The 12,887-nt window shown below is 37.7% G+C and overlaps 2 protein-coding genes across 2 annotated transcripts; both read left to right on the top strand.

The window, feature by feature from the left end:
- Window positions 1-2,804: 2,804 nt before the first annotated feature.
- LOC141761818 (protein mono-ADP-ribosyltransferase PARP11-like) lies at window positions 2,805-8,702 on the top strand. The gene is made up of 8 exons (XM_074625449.1): window positions 2,805-2,945; window positions 3,179-3,303; window positions 4,596-4,716; window positions 4,875-4,950; window positions 5,328-5,400; window positions 5,516-5,643; window positions 5,992-6,143; window positions 6,249-8,702. Exons 2-8 carry the CDS (start codon window positions 3,187-3,189, stop codon window positions 6,563-6,565), a joined length of 984 nt encoding a protein of 327 aa, XP_074481550.1. The 5' UTR covers window positions 2,805-2,945; window positions 3,179-3,186; the 3' UTR covers window positions 6,566-8,702.
- Window positions 8,703-8,837: 135 nt separating this feature from the next.
- Window positions 8,838-11,595, top strand: LOC141761819 (protein mono-ADP-ribosyltransferase PARP11-like). The gene is made up of 7 exons (XM_074625451.1): window positions 8,838-9,057; window positions 9,205-9,319; window positions 9,405-9,474; window positions 9,606-9,669; window positions 10,696-10,829; window positions 10,922-11,067; window positions 11,164-11,595. Exons 1-7 carry the CDS (start codon window positions 8,962-8,964, stop codon window positions 11,460-11,462), a joined length of 924 nt encoding a protein of 307 aa, XP_074481552.1. The 5' UTR covers window positions 8,838-8,961; the 3' UTR covers window positions 11,463-11,595.
- Window positions 11,596-12,887: the final 1,292 nt, after the last annotated feature.

Raw genomic sequence — 12,887 nt, 5'->3', positions numbered from 1 at the left:
CATGCATACCTCATTTAAGACGCATGAAAAAAAAAAAGCACTAATGTGAGCTAAATGTTTTCAAAATAAAATTATGCAAAAATGATTACTGCATCCTTTTTTTAGTAAGATAGAGGTATGTTATTGGATTATTATTACATTAGAGTATATTAGTAAGTAATTTTGAAGCCTATTACTTACTATAATTTACTGTAGGGTGGTAGTGGAGTAAAATTAAAGGTCCCATATTGTGCGCATTTTCAGGTTCATACTTGTATTTTGTTTTATTAGAACATGTTTACATGCTTTAATGTTCAGAAATTCCTTTATTTTCCTGCCTGAATATGCCTGTATTTACCTTTATCTGTCTGAAACGCTCCGTTTTAGCTCATTGCAATGGAATTCAGGCAACAGCTTGGGTCGATTTATACTTCCTGTCAGCTGTCATTCACATGGGTTGCGTCTGAAATTCCATACTAACATGATATTTAGTACGCTAAAACAGTATGTGAGACATTTTAGTATGTCCGAAACCTTAGCATGAAACCAATAGTAAGTGAATTGCATACTACTTCCGGTGAAATATTACAGCATGCAACACTGGACACTACAGTGGCATGAATATCCCGCAATGCAATGCGGTAGTGACGATAACGTTCATAACGGACGTTTACAGACAGCTCTGAAACATCAATAGCACTTCAATTGAACTGTTAGTCTAAAATTTCACTTAGCTAGGCGTAATATGTATTTTAAATTAATTCAGACTTTGATTCTCACAAACCGTTGTTTTGGTCATATGAGGTTGGCACGGGTTACCATGGTTACACGTCTCCAACCGGCAAGGAGTCTCTCAGGACGTGACGACGTAAATTACTGCTCAGTGCGTCCGAAAAAATACATGCTACTGTTTATTCACACAAAAGTATGTTGAACGATAGTACACATATTGAGTATATAATGCATAGTATGCGATTTCGGACGAAGCCTATATATTGTATATTTGTGACATCACAAAATTACAGAAACCCTGACGGCTTGTTTCAAAGGTACAGTTTCTGTATACGGGCTGTGTGTATTTCTCCATGGATTGAGCGTTACAATAATTGAACCATATTTATGTAGCACTTAAACCTGCTTTATAACATAAAATACATGGAAATCTAATTTTTTTACTATATGGGACCTTTAAGTACAATATTTCTCTAGTAGAGGATTACTAAATGTCATAAAAGGAAAAATACAGCAGTTGAACAGTTGAATGACGACATACTTTCAGCTATCCCACCACTGTTGTTTGGTTTTAATTAGTTCCTATAACCTAAAAAAAACAAAAACTTTTGAGTTGCAAGATGACACATGTTAAACCACCATTTGATCTTTCAGTTTCCTTGTCTAATACTAAATTTCTATGCATAGGCACTGCATACCAGGGGTCTACTTCTATATGCACAACTGTTGATATCATAATATTATTATTATTATTTATTGGTGTGGTATCAGCACAACTAAGAGGGACACCTCGAGGCTGGACAAGCTGATCAGGCGAGCCTGCTCTGTGGTCGGCATGGAGCTCGACTCTATGGTGACGGTGGCAGAGGGAAGAACACTCAACAGACTGTTGGCCACACTTGTCAACGCCAGCCATCCTCTGCACGCCGTCATCACCAAACAGAGGAGCTCGTTTAGCATCAAACTGTACTCTCTGGGGGGGGGGGAGGATGTCTGCAGGACAGATAATAATGCACACAGTGCACTTTCATAGACTAAGCTACTGGAGTTACCCTGCACCATACTCATTTTTAACACTCTCCAGTGATGCTGGAAACTTGAATTTCCCTCGGGATCAATACAGTTACTATCTACTTACCTATCTATCTATCTATCTATCTATCTATCTATCTATCTATCTATCTATCTATCTATCTATCTATCTATCTATCTATTTCAATTCACCTTTATTGACAGACTCGAAGTCCATTAAAAAACATACAACACAAACAACAATACATACATTAAAATAGAAACTGCCACTTTTTATAAAAGACAGTTACCCCAGTGTTTCCACAGGGGTGACTGGTATCGTATAACACTAAAACAAGGATTTGACAGTAGCATGATAATGGCGTTCTGAGAATCATTTAGCCGACATATAAATTTATACATCAGGTTTCTCAACAGAGCCTGGAAAGTGTTGACACCTGCATTACAGAACAGCTCGCTTGCACTACACCACCTGGTATCTATCTATCTATCCATCTATCCAATTTACCTACCTACCTATCTATCTATCTATCTATCTATCTATCTATCTATCTATCTATCTATCCATCCATCCATCCATCCATCCATCCATCCATCCATCCATCCACCTATCCATCCATCCATCCATCCATCCACCAACCCACCTATCCATCCATCCATCCACCAACCCACCTATCCATCATCCATCCATCCATCCATCCATCCATCCATCCATCCATCCATCCATCCATCCATCCATCCATCCATCCATCCATCCACCAACCCACCTATCCATCCATCCATCCATCCACCCACCCATCTACCTACCTACCTGTCTATCCATCCATCTATCTATCTATCTATCTATCTATCTATCTATCTATCTATCTATCTATCTATCTATCTATCTATCTATCTATCTATCTATCTATCTATCTATCTATCTGGGCAGACTTATGTACCTGACAGGACAAACTCAGGGCTTTTATACTCCAATGTAACGAGGGGGAGGAGTTACATCCCAATGACGCATTGACGTTTTGTGCGTGACGAAACCAGGAAGTGAAAGTAAACAACAGGCTAGGAGAAAGGAAAATGATCTGTAGCGTCAGCAGCCCTCCGTTCTCACCCGGAGTCTGTGATTTCTCCTGATTCATAATGCATGAAGGCTTCATATCCCGATAAGGACAGGGGACCCCAGTTTAGAGACAGGCTGGACACCGGTAAGACACCCTGTTAAGTTAACAAAAGAGACAGTCTAGTGCGGCAGTGAGAGCTAATGACAGCTATGTGGCTATTTCCTGTATTATTTGAATTTGTTTACAACATGAAAATGCCCTCACGACCATGATTTAAAAACATCCCCTTGACTTTGGGATTGTCACACTAATAAAACATGATCCTCCCCTCCCTTCCCATACATTTATTTCATTTATATTCACTTATTAAATTTCAGATTGAGCCATGTTAGCCATCAGGTCGTCAGAGGAGGAGTCCACTGAGATGGAGGAGATGGACACCTCAGACACCAACTGGTGCTGGTTCTACCTGGCTGAGTGTGGAGTGTGGCACATGTTTGAGGTAGTTTCACATGACAACTTTACACCTCACAATACACTTCCTTATAGCCTATTATTGCCCCCTCCCTCTTTAACCTTCCTGTTGTCATAGGGTCAAATTTGACCCATTTTCAAAATTCACTACATCATAATTTCTTTCATCTAATTGTCCCAAAATAACATGGATGTTTCCCTACACTATGTTCTTTTACAAAAATGATTACTACTTTCATTGAATTATGGGTGTTTTATTCTAATTTATAACATCTGTGGTCTTCTCGGGTCATTTTTGAGGACCATAGGTGTCATTGTGTGCTGCCGTTAAAAAAAAAAGATGTAAATGGTTTCAAAACAATATTATAACTAAACTTTTACATATACCCGTCTGTGATAATCCATCAACATTATGTTCCTCTGATAACTATAGTCAGAATAATTCAGAATTTCTGCTTTTTTTAAATAAAAAAATTTGGTAGAATTTGAAAATGAGGTTTATTAACCTTAAAAGAAATCGAAACGGCTGGTTTCAAACGCCAAATTTCTGAATACGGGCTGTGTGTGTTTCTCCGTATATTGAGCGTTTTGATAGTTTCACAGTATTTATATAGTACTTAAACCTGCTTTATAATGTAAAAGACATGAAAATCTCCTTTTTTACAATATGGGACCTTTAATATCTGGGTCTGTAATTGTGTGCAACTGAGAGCCCAAAAGTCTGCAGGTGCAATGTCACAAACTAGCTCTTCTTCTCTGGTTGAGATTCATTAGTCAATATCATTCCATGTGTGTTGTCTTTGTGCACGAAAAATGTCTGTCAGTGGCAAATGATAAGAGACCATTACTGTCAATCCCATTGCATTGTTCCTTTGACAATAACCTGATATTTTCAGGTGGAATTTCATTCATTCATTCATTCATTCTCACTGTGCAATATCATTTTCCACTTGTGCAATCTCGTTAATAGTCTGTTTATGTCAATACTGTATATAGTGCTCCTATTTTTATACTTCTATTTAAATGGTTCATATTTTGTTACACGTTGTTTAGCTCTTTTTTACTGTGTTAGCTGATGCATCTTGTTTTTGTGACGTCTTCAAAGGACTAGTTTTGTCTGACCAACATCCCAAAACCTGAAGATATTCAATTTACTATCACATACTATAACATAAGCAGCAAATGCTCACAACAAAAGAGCTGTAACTAACACGTTTGCCTTTTAATTGAAAAATAAGCAAATTATCTAAATAGCTGCCACTTGACTGTCTGTCGATCGACGAATCAACTTATGTATATTTCTCAATTTCCCCCTGACAGATTGATCCCAGCGCAGCCTGCTCTGTGACGAGTGCTCAGATTGAGCAGTGCTACAACAGAAATCAGCGAGGCGTCATGGAATTCTACACAGCCAAGTACACCTACAGACTGGACTTCTCAGGTATGACGACGAGTCAGTTGAAGTTATACGAAAAGTCATCAGGATAGCGAATATTCAGCCCTCAGAATTATGAAAAGAAAGGAAAGATTTGGAAGCAGAATTAATCCTGTTACAGAGATTCTTCCTGTGGCTCTAATCTTTGTTGAATTCCTCACCAGTGATGCGACAGATAAATGTAACGACGGGGAAGCAGCGGCCGATCAAGCGCTCCTTCCACTCTGCGACTGGATTCAGGTAAGATTTGGTGATTAAAGGGAACACCGAGAGAACTTTTTTGTCTTAAATTCATCCCTTCATCTAACAAAGAAAATATACTGGAGCAGGCAGGGTGAGGTTGGGAGTAAGGAGACCATGCTTTAAATTAAAAAGGTCAGCCTCAGGAATCCTTGAGGGTAAATTCCTACGAGCTCCACAGGGAGATGACCTGCAGCTGACCCTGAACTTTGGTCTCTCCAAAAACACTAGGATGGAGAGGCTTAGACAGATATCTTAGAATAGGGTCATGCTTTTTCTTAATTACATTGGTGTGTTGACATAATGCAAACACACTCAGTCTTATACTTCAATTTATTTACTGACCCCTCTTCTCCCTCTTTCACTTATCCTCCCAGGTTTATTTGTGATAATCTTGCCTTGCCTGTGCCGTGTCATTGGGAGAGAATTAATACAGATGAGCCCTATCAGGTGAGTAAAACAACACATTACTGTGACACACACACACACACATTGTTGGTATTGGTTAGGGTTAGCACTTTGCCCCAGAGGCTGCTGCTTTACCCACGATTGTGTTTTTTTGCAGCTCCTCCCGCTCGGAAGAGACACCTACGAGTTTAAAGAGGTCGCCAGACTGTATGAAAGGACGATGGACCATCCAATCAAATCAATCCAGAGGATTCAGAACCTGGACTTATGGGAATTCTTCTGCAGGTAGACGACTGTTGTGTTGTTGCGAGCGGACGGCACGATGTCCAAAAGTGCTCGTTTTGTGTTAGCAGTTAATTCTGATGCGATTGTGATTTGATTTGAGGGCTTTTCTTCTGTTAAAGTAAATCAACCGAATGAATTCAGAGCATTCTCACCTTTACTGAAACATTTAAAGGTCCCATATTATGCTCATTTTCGATACTTTCACAGTATTTACATAGGACTTAAGCCTGCTTTATAATAAAAAAACATGAAAATCTCACTTTTTTTATAATATGTCCCCTTTAATTGATTTTGATGCTGAAGTGATGATCAGTTCTCCGTATTGTCATTCCTTGGTTCTCCCCTAAGGAAGAAAACACAGTTGCGAAAAGTGAAGCGCACGCTGGATATTGAGGAGCGAATGCTGTTTCACGGCACCGGACACAGCAACATACAGGCTATATGTACGTTTAACTTTGACTGGCGGCTGACGGGAAGCCACGGCGATGTCTATGGCAAAGGTAAATCCTTCTGTGTTGTGATGTAAACACCGTGAAACAATTCACCGCACTTTTTGTTGTCTGATTTTTTTTTAAACATTTTGTGCAATTTTCCTTCCCCCGCAGGAAGCTACTTCGCCCGGGATGCCAAATACTCCAGTAAATTCTGTCTCACCACAGGGAAGCACAACACCACCCTGCAGAGACACGGACTCGCCCCGCCGATATTTGCCAGTGAGCCGCCCTACAAGACCATGTTCCTGGCCAGGGTGCTCGTTGGGGAATACACGGTGGGTCATCCCATGTACTGCAGACCGCCCTCCAAGGACGCCAGCTTCACCAACTTTTACGACAGTTGTGTGGACGACATGGCCAATCCAAAGATTTATGTCATTTTTGACAGCAATCAGATTTACCCGGAGTATCTGATTGAGTTCTACTGAAGCCTAACAAGAAGACTTTTTTAACAGAGGCTGGATCTCAAACATGGAAAATAAGGGAAAAACAGAATGGGCTTTTTCTTCAGATCCAGTGCCTAACTGGAGCATGTGTCATCTAAAGTGCCTTTGGGGAAATTGGAAAAAAACATGAAGACAATAAAAGACTTTGTGTACAGTTTGTATACTGTACAGCATATTCTAAGACCGCGTGGTCTGAATGTTTCTGCGACGTAAAAAAAAAGGACGAAAATACTGACTTAAAGTGTCTTTGTGGCAATTTTTGTATTAACTGCAGAAACCTGTGCTTTGCTTGTTCAATATGTGTGCACAGTTGTTTTAAAATAAGAGTGGCACTTGCAGCCTTTAGGTTATACAGTAGGTGATGTCCTGCCATCGGCCTCCACATCCACAGTGCCACGCATGAGCTTATTTACAAGTCATGTAGACATGATTCCAAACGACGAAACCAAAAACCACACTGCTCACTCATTCAGCACCGTGACCTGTCAGTTAGTGACACCCGTGTGTACCTATAGTACAACGCATTATGTGGGCATGGATTTTTGTTTTTGTTCCAAAAAACGCTTCTACCTCTGCATTTTTTTAAGCCGTGCATCAGTGGACTTTTTCCCCCCTTTCCATGAAAGGTTTTGTAATTGTGTCACAATGACATAAAGTTGTGATGTCGTGTTCACCTGTGGTCCTTGAGCAATATGTTTCTGTGTTTTCTTTTTACTTTGATCTTTTAAAAGACTTGGCGGTGGCCGGGGGGTTGGATTTTGTACGCGTTCGCAAAACCGAGTTCATTCCGAACCAAAACAAGATCAGCATCACATTTGACTTCATCTGAGTGTGATGTCACCACCTGCTAACATGTTTCTTTAAAGGAATAAGCAGGTTATCTTTGCACCTGGTGTAAATTTATCTAAAAAAGAAAAATGAATGTAGCCAGCACATGTATAGTACTGTAATGAAAACTAACCACAAAAATTTAATTTTTTTGCTTTGCTGTGTGCGTTTGTTGAATTCATTGAATGATTGAGTGTGCGTGTTTTGAGCAAGGAGAGAAAAAAAAAAGGATTCAGAGTAGGGCTGCACGATTTTGAAAAAATATCTAATTGGGATTATTTTGACTGATATTGCAATTGCGGTATATTAGAGGGAATGATAATTTATACATTATTATTCTTATTTTTATTTAAAAACATTAAAATGATAATGGTTTGATTTTTGCAGGGATCTGTACCAAACAAAGATGTTTTCTTAAGTCTGTAGAATATGATGTGTAGGCCAGAACATCTCTGCAGCACCACAATATTTAACTTAAAGGTTCCATATTGTGTTAATTTTCAGGTACATACTTGTATTTTATGTTTCTACTAGAGCATGTTTACATGCTTTAATCTTCATAAAACCCTTTATTTTTTCCTCGTACTGTGTGCCTGAATATGCCTATGGAATTGCAACGGAATTGCAACGGAACTGCGTTGCTAGGCAACAGCTTGGGTATATGTTTACTTCCCGTCAGCTGATGTCATTCATATACACTGCCGCAGGAAATAAACTGGGACACATTTAGAATATTTATGTTTAAAACTGTGAAATGGTCTAGATATAAAACAGTTTTATATCTATGGTCTATATATTGTATATTTGTGACATCACAAATGGACAGACACAGTTTCTGAATACGGACTGTGTGTGTTTCTCTGTGGATTGAGCCTTTCAATACTTTCACAGTATTTATTAAAGCACTTAAACCTGCTTTATAATATAAAAGCCATGAAAATATCACTTTTTTCACAATATGGGACCTTTAAAATGGTATTTTGACATACATTTCGCCTTTAACAATTATTGCCCCTCCTGCGATTTTGAAAATTGCAGTAGGTCATATTGCAAATTAGGTCAAACTTCAATTGTGCAGCCTTAATTCAGAGTATCATATTTGCCACAAGGTGGCGTAACAGTAACAAGGATGGATCTTAAGAAACATTTTGCATTTCCTAGTAAATGCAAGTGAAGAGACAACCTGATGTCTTCAGTCATAACACTACAGCTGTGTGAGTTTAGGGGTGTATGAAGCTCTATGTGTGTGTCTGTAATTTGCACATGTTAATAAACTTTTCAACGTAAATATATATATATATATTTTTCTTTTTTAACATATTTCAGAGAACACACCAGATGATAAGTTATCTTGTGCTGGTCACATGCTCTTCCTCATCAAAGTGAGAGAAGCCAGCCTACCTCAGAGGTGTGGCTATGAATGACATCTAATTCATATATGAGGAAAAAGCTGTGTGAACTGTAATAGCTACCTGAGCACATCAGAGAGAGGAAGGCCAGTTTATTTATTTAGCTTTTGTTGTGATATTAATTTAATTTTTGTCGGGACAATGTGGGACAATGAAGACATGGAAGACATGGACACATCAGACCCCCCGTTGTGGTGGTATTACCTGGCAGACTGTGGAAGGTGGCACAGATTTGAGGTGATTTTTCTTTAATTTTTTATTTATTTTTCTTAATTTTTTTAAATTCTTAATCTTTAAATCAACTTCTACCATTATCTAGAGATCATCATCTACGGAGCGGAATGTCTGACATATAGCTAAACTTTTGTTCTGTCCATCCTGCAGGATGACCCCGATAACCCCCTGAGGAGCGAGGATATTGAAAAATATTACAGAAGAAACTCAAAAGCAGTGTTAAACAGCTCTTCATCCGATTGTCGCTACAAGATCGATTTCTCAGGTATCTGAATGCATTTTTTCTTTTTTCCTCACTCATTTACCTATAAAGAAATTAGTTGACATGACTTCCGTGTTTTTTTATACAGCAATGTTAAAGACTGACCCCATCACAGGAGGGCAAAGAAAAATCCAACGGGGCTACAACATTGAGAGAAGGTAAAGTGAGGTTTAAAACATGAATATATAAGAAATGATTTACACTCACAGCAGTGAGTCATGGTACGGTTTCTTGATAAATGAAAGTGAAACTCAGCACAGTGGAAACTAGTTCCTCTTCTTTCCCACAGTTGCTCCTGCTTCAGTGCTTCTCCGGTCTTCTGGGAAAAGGTTGATCCCACTTGTCCATATCAGGTGACAATGACAACAAATGTATTGAAAACTATTCAGTAAAGCAAGTTGTGACCAAGGAATTATATGGTTCTATAAAGGGCATCCTACATCCTTATAAACAGACACAAATCCAGTTAGAACCACAGTAGAGTTAGAGTTAAAACATTAATAGATATATTATTAATAACTTAATTTCATGTTCCTACATATTAAAAATATTGGCATTTGTTTTTGTCATCTCTGAAGTAACTCAAAGTCACAGTAACTTAAGTTACTAATAACATTTAATTCTTGCTAACACACAGCTGCTGCACACACAACTGCCTCTCTTAGAATTGCAGTCGAGTCAGCTTAGCATCTCTGAGTTTCTCTGAAATATTAAATGGTTTTGTATGAAAAAATATATAATATAGTATAAAATAATAGAAAGTAACATTAAATATAGACAAATATAACTTTTAAATTTAGGTTCAAATTGTCTAAATTAAGCAAAGACACATCTCATTTCTAGCTAATGTTTGCATCTTTGTTTGGATCAGGAAAAAAAAAAAATCGCATTATGAAAAAACAGGTTAAAAATCATTTTTAATGTGCAGGGGATGGAATATGTTTTCATCCAGATGGTTAGAGGCGTAGTTTGGTATTTATCTTTCAGAAAAAAAGTGACTCAAATGTAGCCTAATGATAATACAGAAGAGCCACAAACTGGGGTTAGCTGTGGTAAAAATCACTTTTTTTTCTGTTTCAAATTTTAGGGCTATTAATGTATAAAACAAAAAAAAATACCTAGGCCTATACAAAATGTTAACTTGGAGAGACTTGAGTTAACTTGAATATAAAAAAAATTCCAAAAAAAAAGTCAGATAGAACCATAATTCGAAGGTCACAAAATACCACAAAATTGTACTTTTTATAAATGTTTTCACATTCTGTATGTTTTAAAAAATCTGACATCCATTGGGATGCAAAAGCTATGATTCCTTGACTGATACATTCATATTTTGTTGTTTTGAATGTTTAAATGTGTATTTTTACTATATTGTACAGTTAATCCCTCTGAGTGAATTAACCGATGAGTATCAGACTGTGGGGGATTATGTGAAGACGGATGGGCTGTTGCACAAATCCATTGTATCAATCAGCAGGATACAGAATTTGGACCTATGGGACATATATTGTCGGTAAGTAGGTCTTTGAGTTGGTCTCCCTCCATTCCCTTCATCATTCCCCTTCTTTGTAATCAACATGCTTCTCCTCTTTATTTGTGTCAAAGGAAAAAGAAGCAGCTAATGAGAATCCAAGGGGTCAAAGAAATTCAGGAGAGAAGACTCTTTCATGGGACTGAAATCACAAACGTTGACAGCATTTGCAAGTATAACTTTGATATACGGATAGCTCGACATGGCATGTATGGCACAGGTAAGTTAAATGACTGTGCACCAATGTACTGTATATACAATATAAATAACTGTAAATATGAGTATGACTGATCTGACTTTCTTTGTTTTTATTTAGGAATATATTTTGCACAACATGCAGCATATGCGGACAACTACAGCACGGGCGGCACGGATCCATTGCCGCTGTATGGCGGGGAAACACGAGGTGTGAAGGGTGAATACACTAAAATAATATTTCTGGCTCGTGTGATAGTTGGAAAATCAACCGTTGGACAGAGGCTTTTCAAAAAACCCGATCATGGAAGTTCTGAAAACTCCCACTACAGCTGCGTGGATGATATCAAACATCCCAAGATCTTTGTCATTTTTGATCCAAATCAAATATATCCAGAGTATTTGATTCAGTACAGATGAAGTCAACATGTCTACCTAGAATCTGCAATTATATGAAGGAATGAAAGCTATATGTTTACATACGTTTAGCTATAAAAAGAAGTAGTCCTACAAATATTAAAGGTCCCATATTGTAAGAAGTGAGATTTTCATTTTGTTTCTTATTATAAAGCAGGTTTAAGTGCTATATGAATACTGTGAAAGTATCGAAACGCTCAATCCGTGTAGAAATACATACAGCCCTTATTCAGAAACTGTGCCTTTGAAACAAGCTGTCAGGATTTCTGTAATTTTGTGATGTCACAGATATACAATATAGACCATTTCACTGTTTTAACATAAACTTTCTAAATGTGTCCCAGTTTATTTCCAGTTGCAGTGTAGGGTTGCGTCCAAAATTCCATAAAGTGCTATTTAGTACGCTAAAACAGATTTTTTAAGTATGTCCGAAACCTTAGTATGAAACCAATAGTACACAAATTGCACACTCTTTCCAGTGAAATATTACAGTATGCAACACTGGACACTACGGCAGCATAAATACCCCACATGCAACAACAACAGCTGACAGGAAGTAAACATGGACCCAAACTGTTGCCTAGCAACTTAATTCCGTTGAAATTAGCTAAAATAGAGCCTTTCAGACAAAGGGTAAATACAGGTATATTCAGACAGACAGTATGATAAAAATAAGTGTTTTTTTTTAACATTAAAGCATGTAAACATGTTCTAGTAGAAACCCAAAATACAAGTATGAACCTGAAAATGAGCATCATATGGGACCTTTAAAGTACTATTTTTAAAATGCATAATTATAGGTTGGTCACGTTTGTTTACAATAACTTAACAGTTATGAACACATTACTCAGATTTCTCTTTGACCGTGAAACAGAGGAGCTTCATAAATAAATTTCCTGTCAGAACCAAAAAAAAATCGATATTTATTGCTGTTTCAACTTTTTATCTTCTGGGTTATTACTGGGAATAAAGGGTCTAAAATGACTGCGGTTTCAGGGAGCTACTAACAATTCTAGACCACTTACTCAGATTACAGTCTGTTAATATTTGCAGGTGTAGTGTAGACTTTCTTGGCAGCATATACAGTTCCTCTAAACTATTACCAAGCACTTTCAACAGGAGCGAGGAAATTGAAACTTAACTAACACATTGCGCTGCTCTCTGCAGGTTTCAAACTTACAACACGCCCAAATCAGTGACGTCGAAACAGGTTTTTCACAATTAAAGCAAATACCACACACCTGATGCACTCACTGCACTGGCTGTAATGTTGTCTTACTTAAAGTGTTGACCCTATTCTGCCCAGTAATATCACTGAAATAAACAATAATGAATAACAAGTTAAATATATCAGTATGTGTGAGTGTTTTTTTTCCTAAGGGGTTTATTCCCCTTCTCCATTTCCTCCTTGAAATGGAGCCAATTGTA

This window comes from Sebastes fasciatus, chromosome 23 (assembly GCF_043250625.1).
Source record: "Sebastes fasciatus isolate fSebFas1 chromosome 23, fSebFas1.pri, whole genome shotgun sequence".
In the NCBI taxonomy this organism is placed as follows: domain Eukaryota; kingdom Metazoa; phylum Chordata; class Actinopteri; order Perciformes; family Sebastidae; genus Sebastes; species Sebastes fasciatus.
The sequence above is the reverse complement of the archived record's forward strand: the minus strand, read 5'-3'. Positions and strand labels throughout refer to the sequence as shown.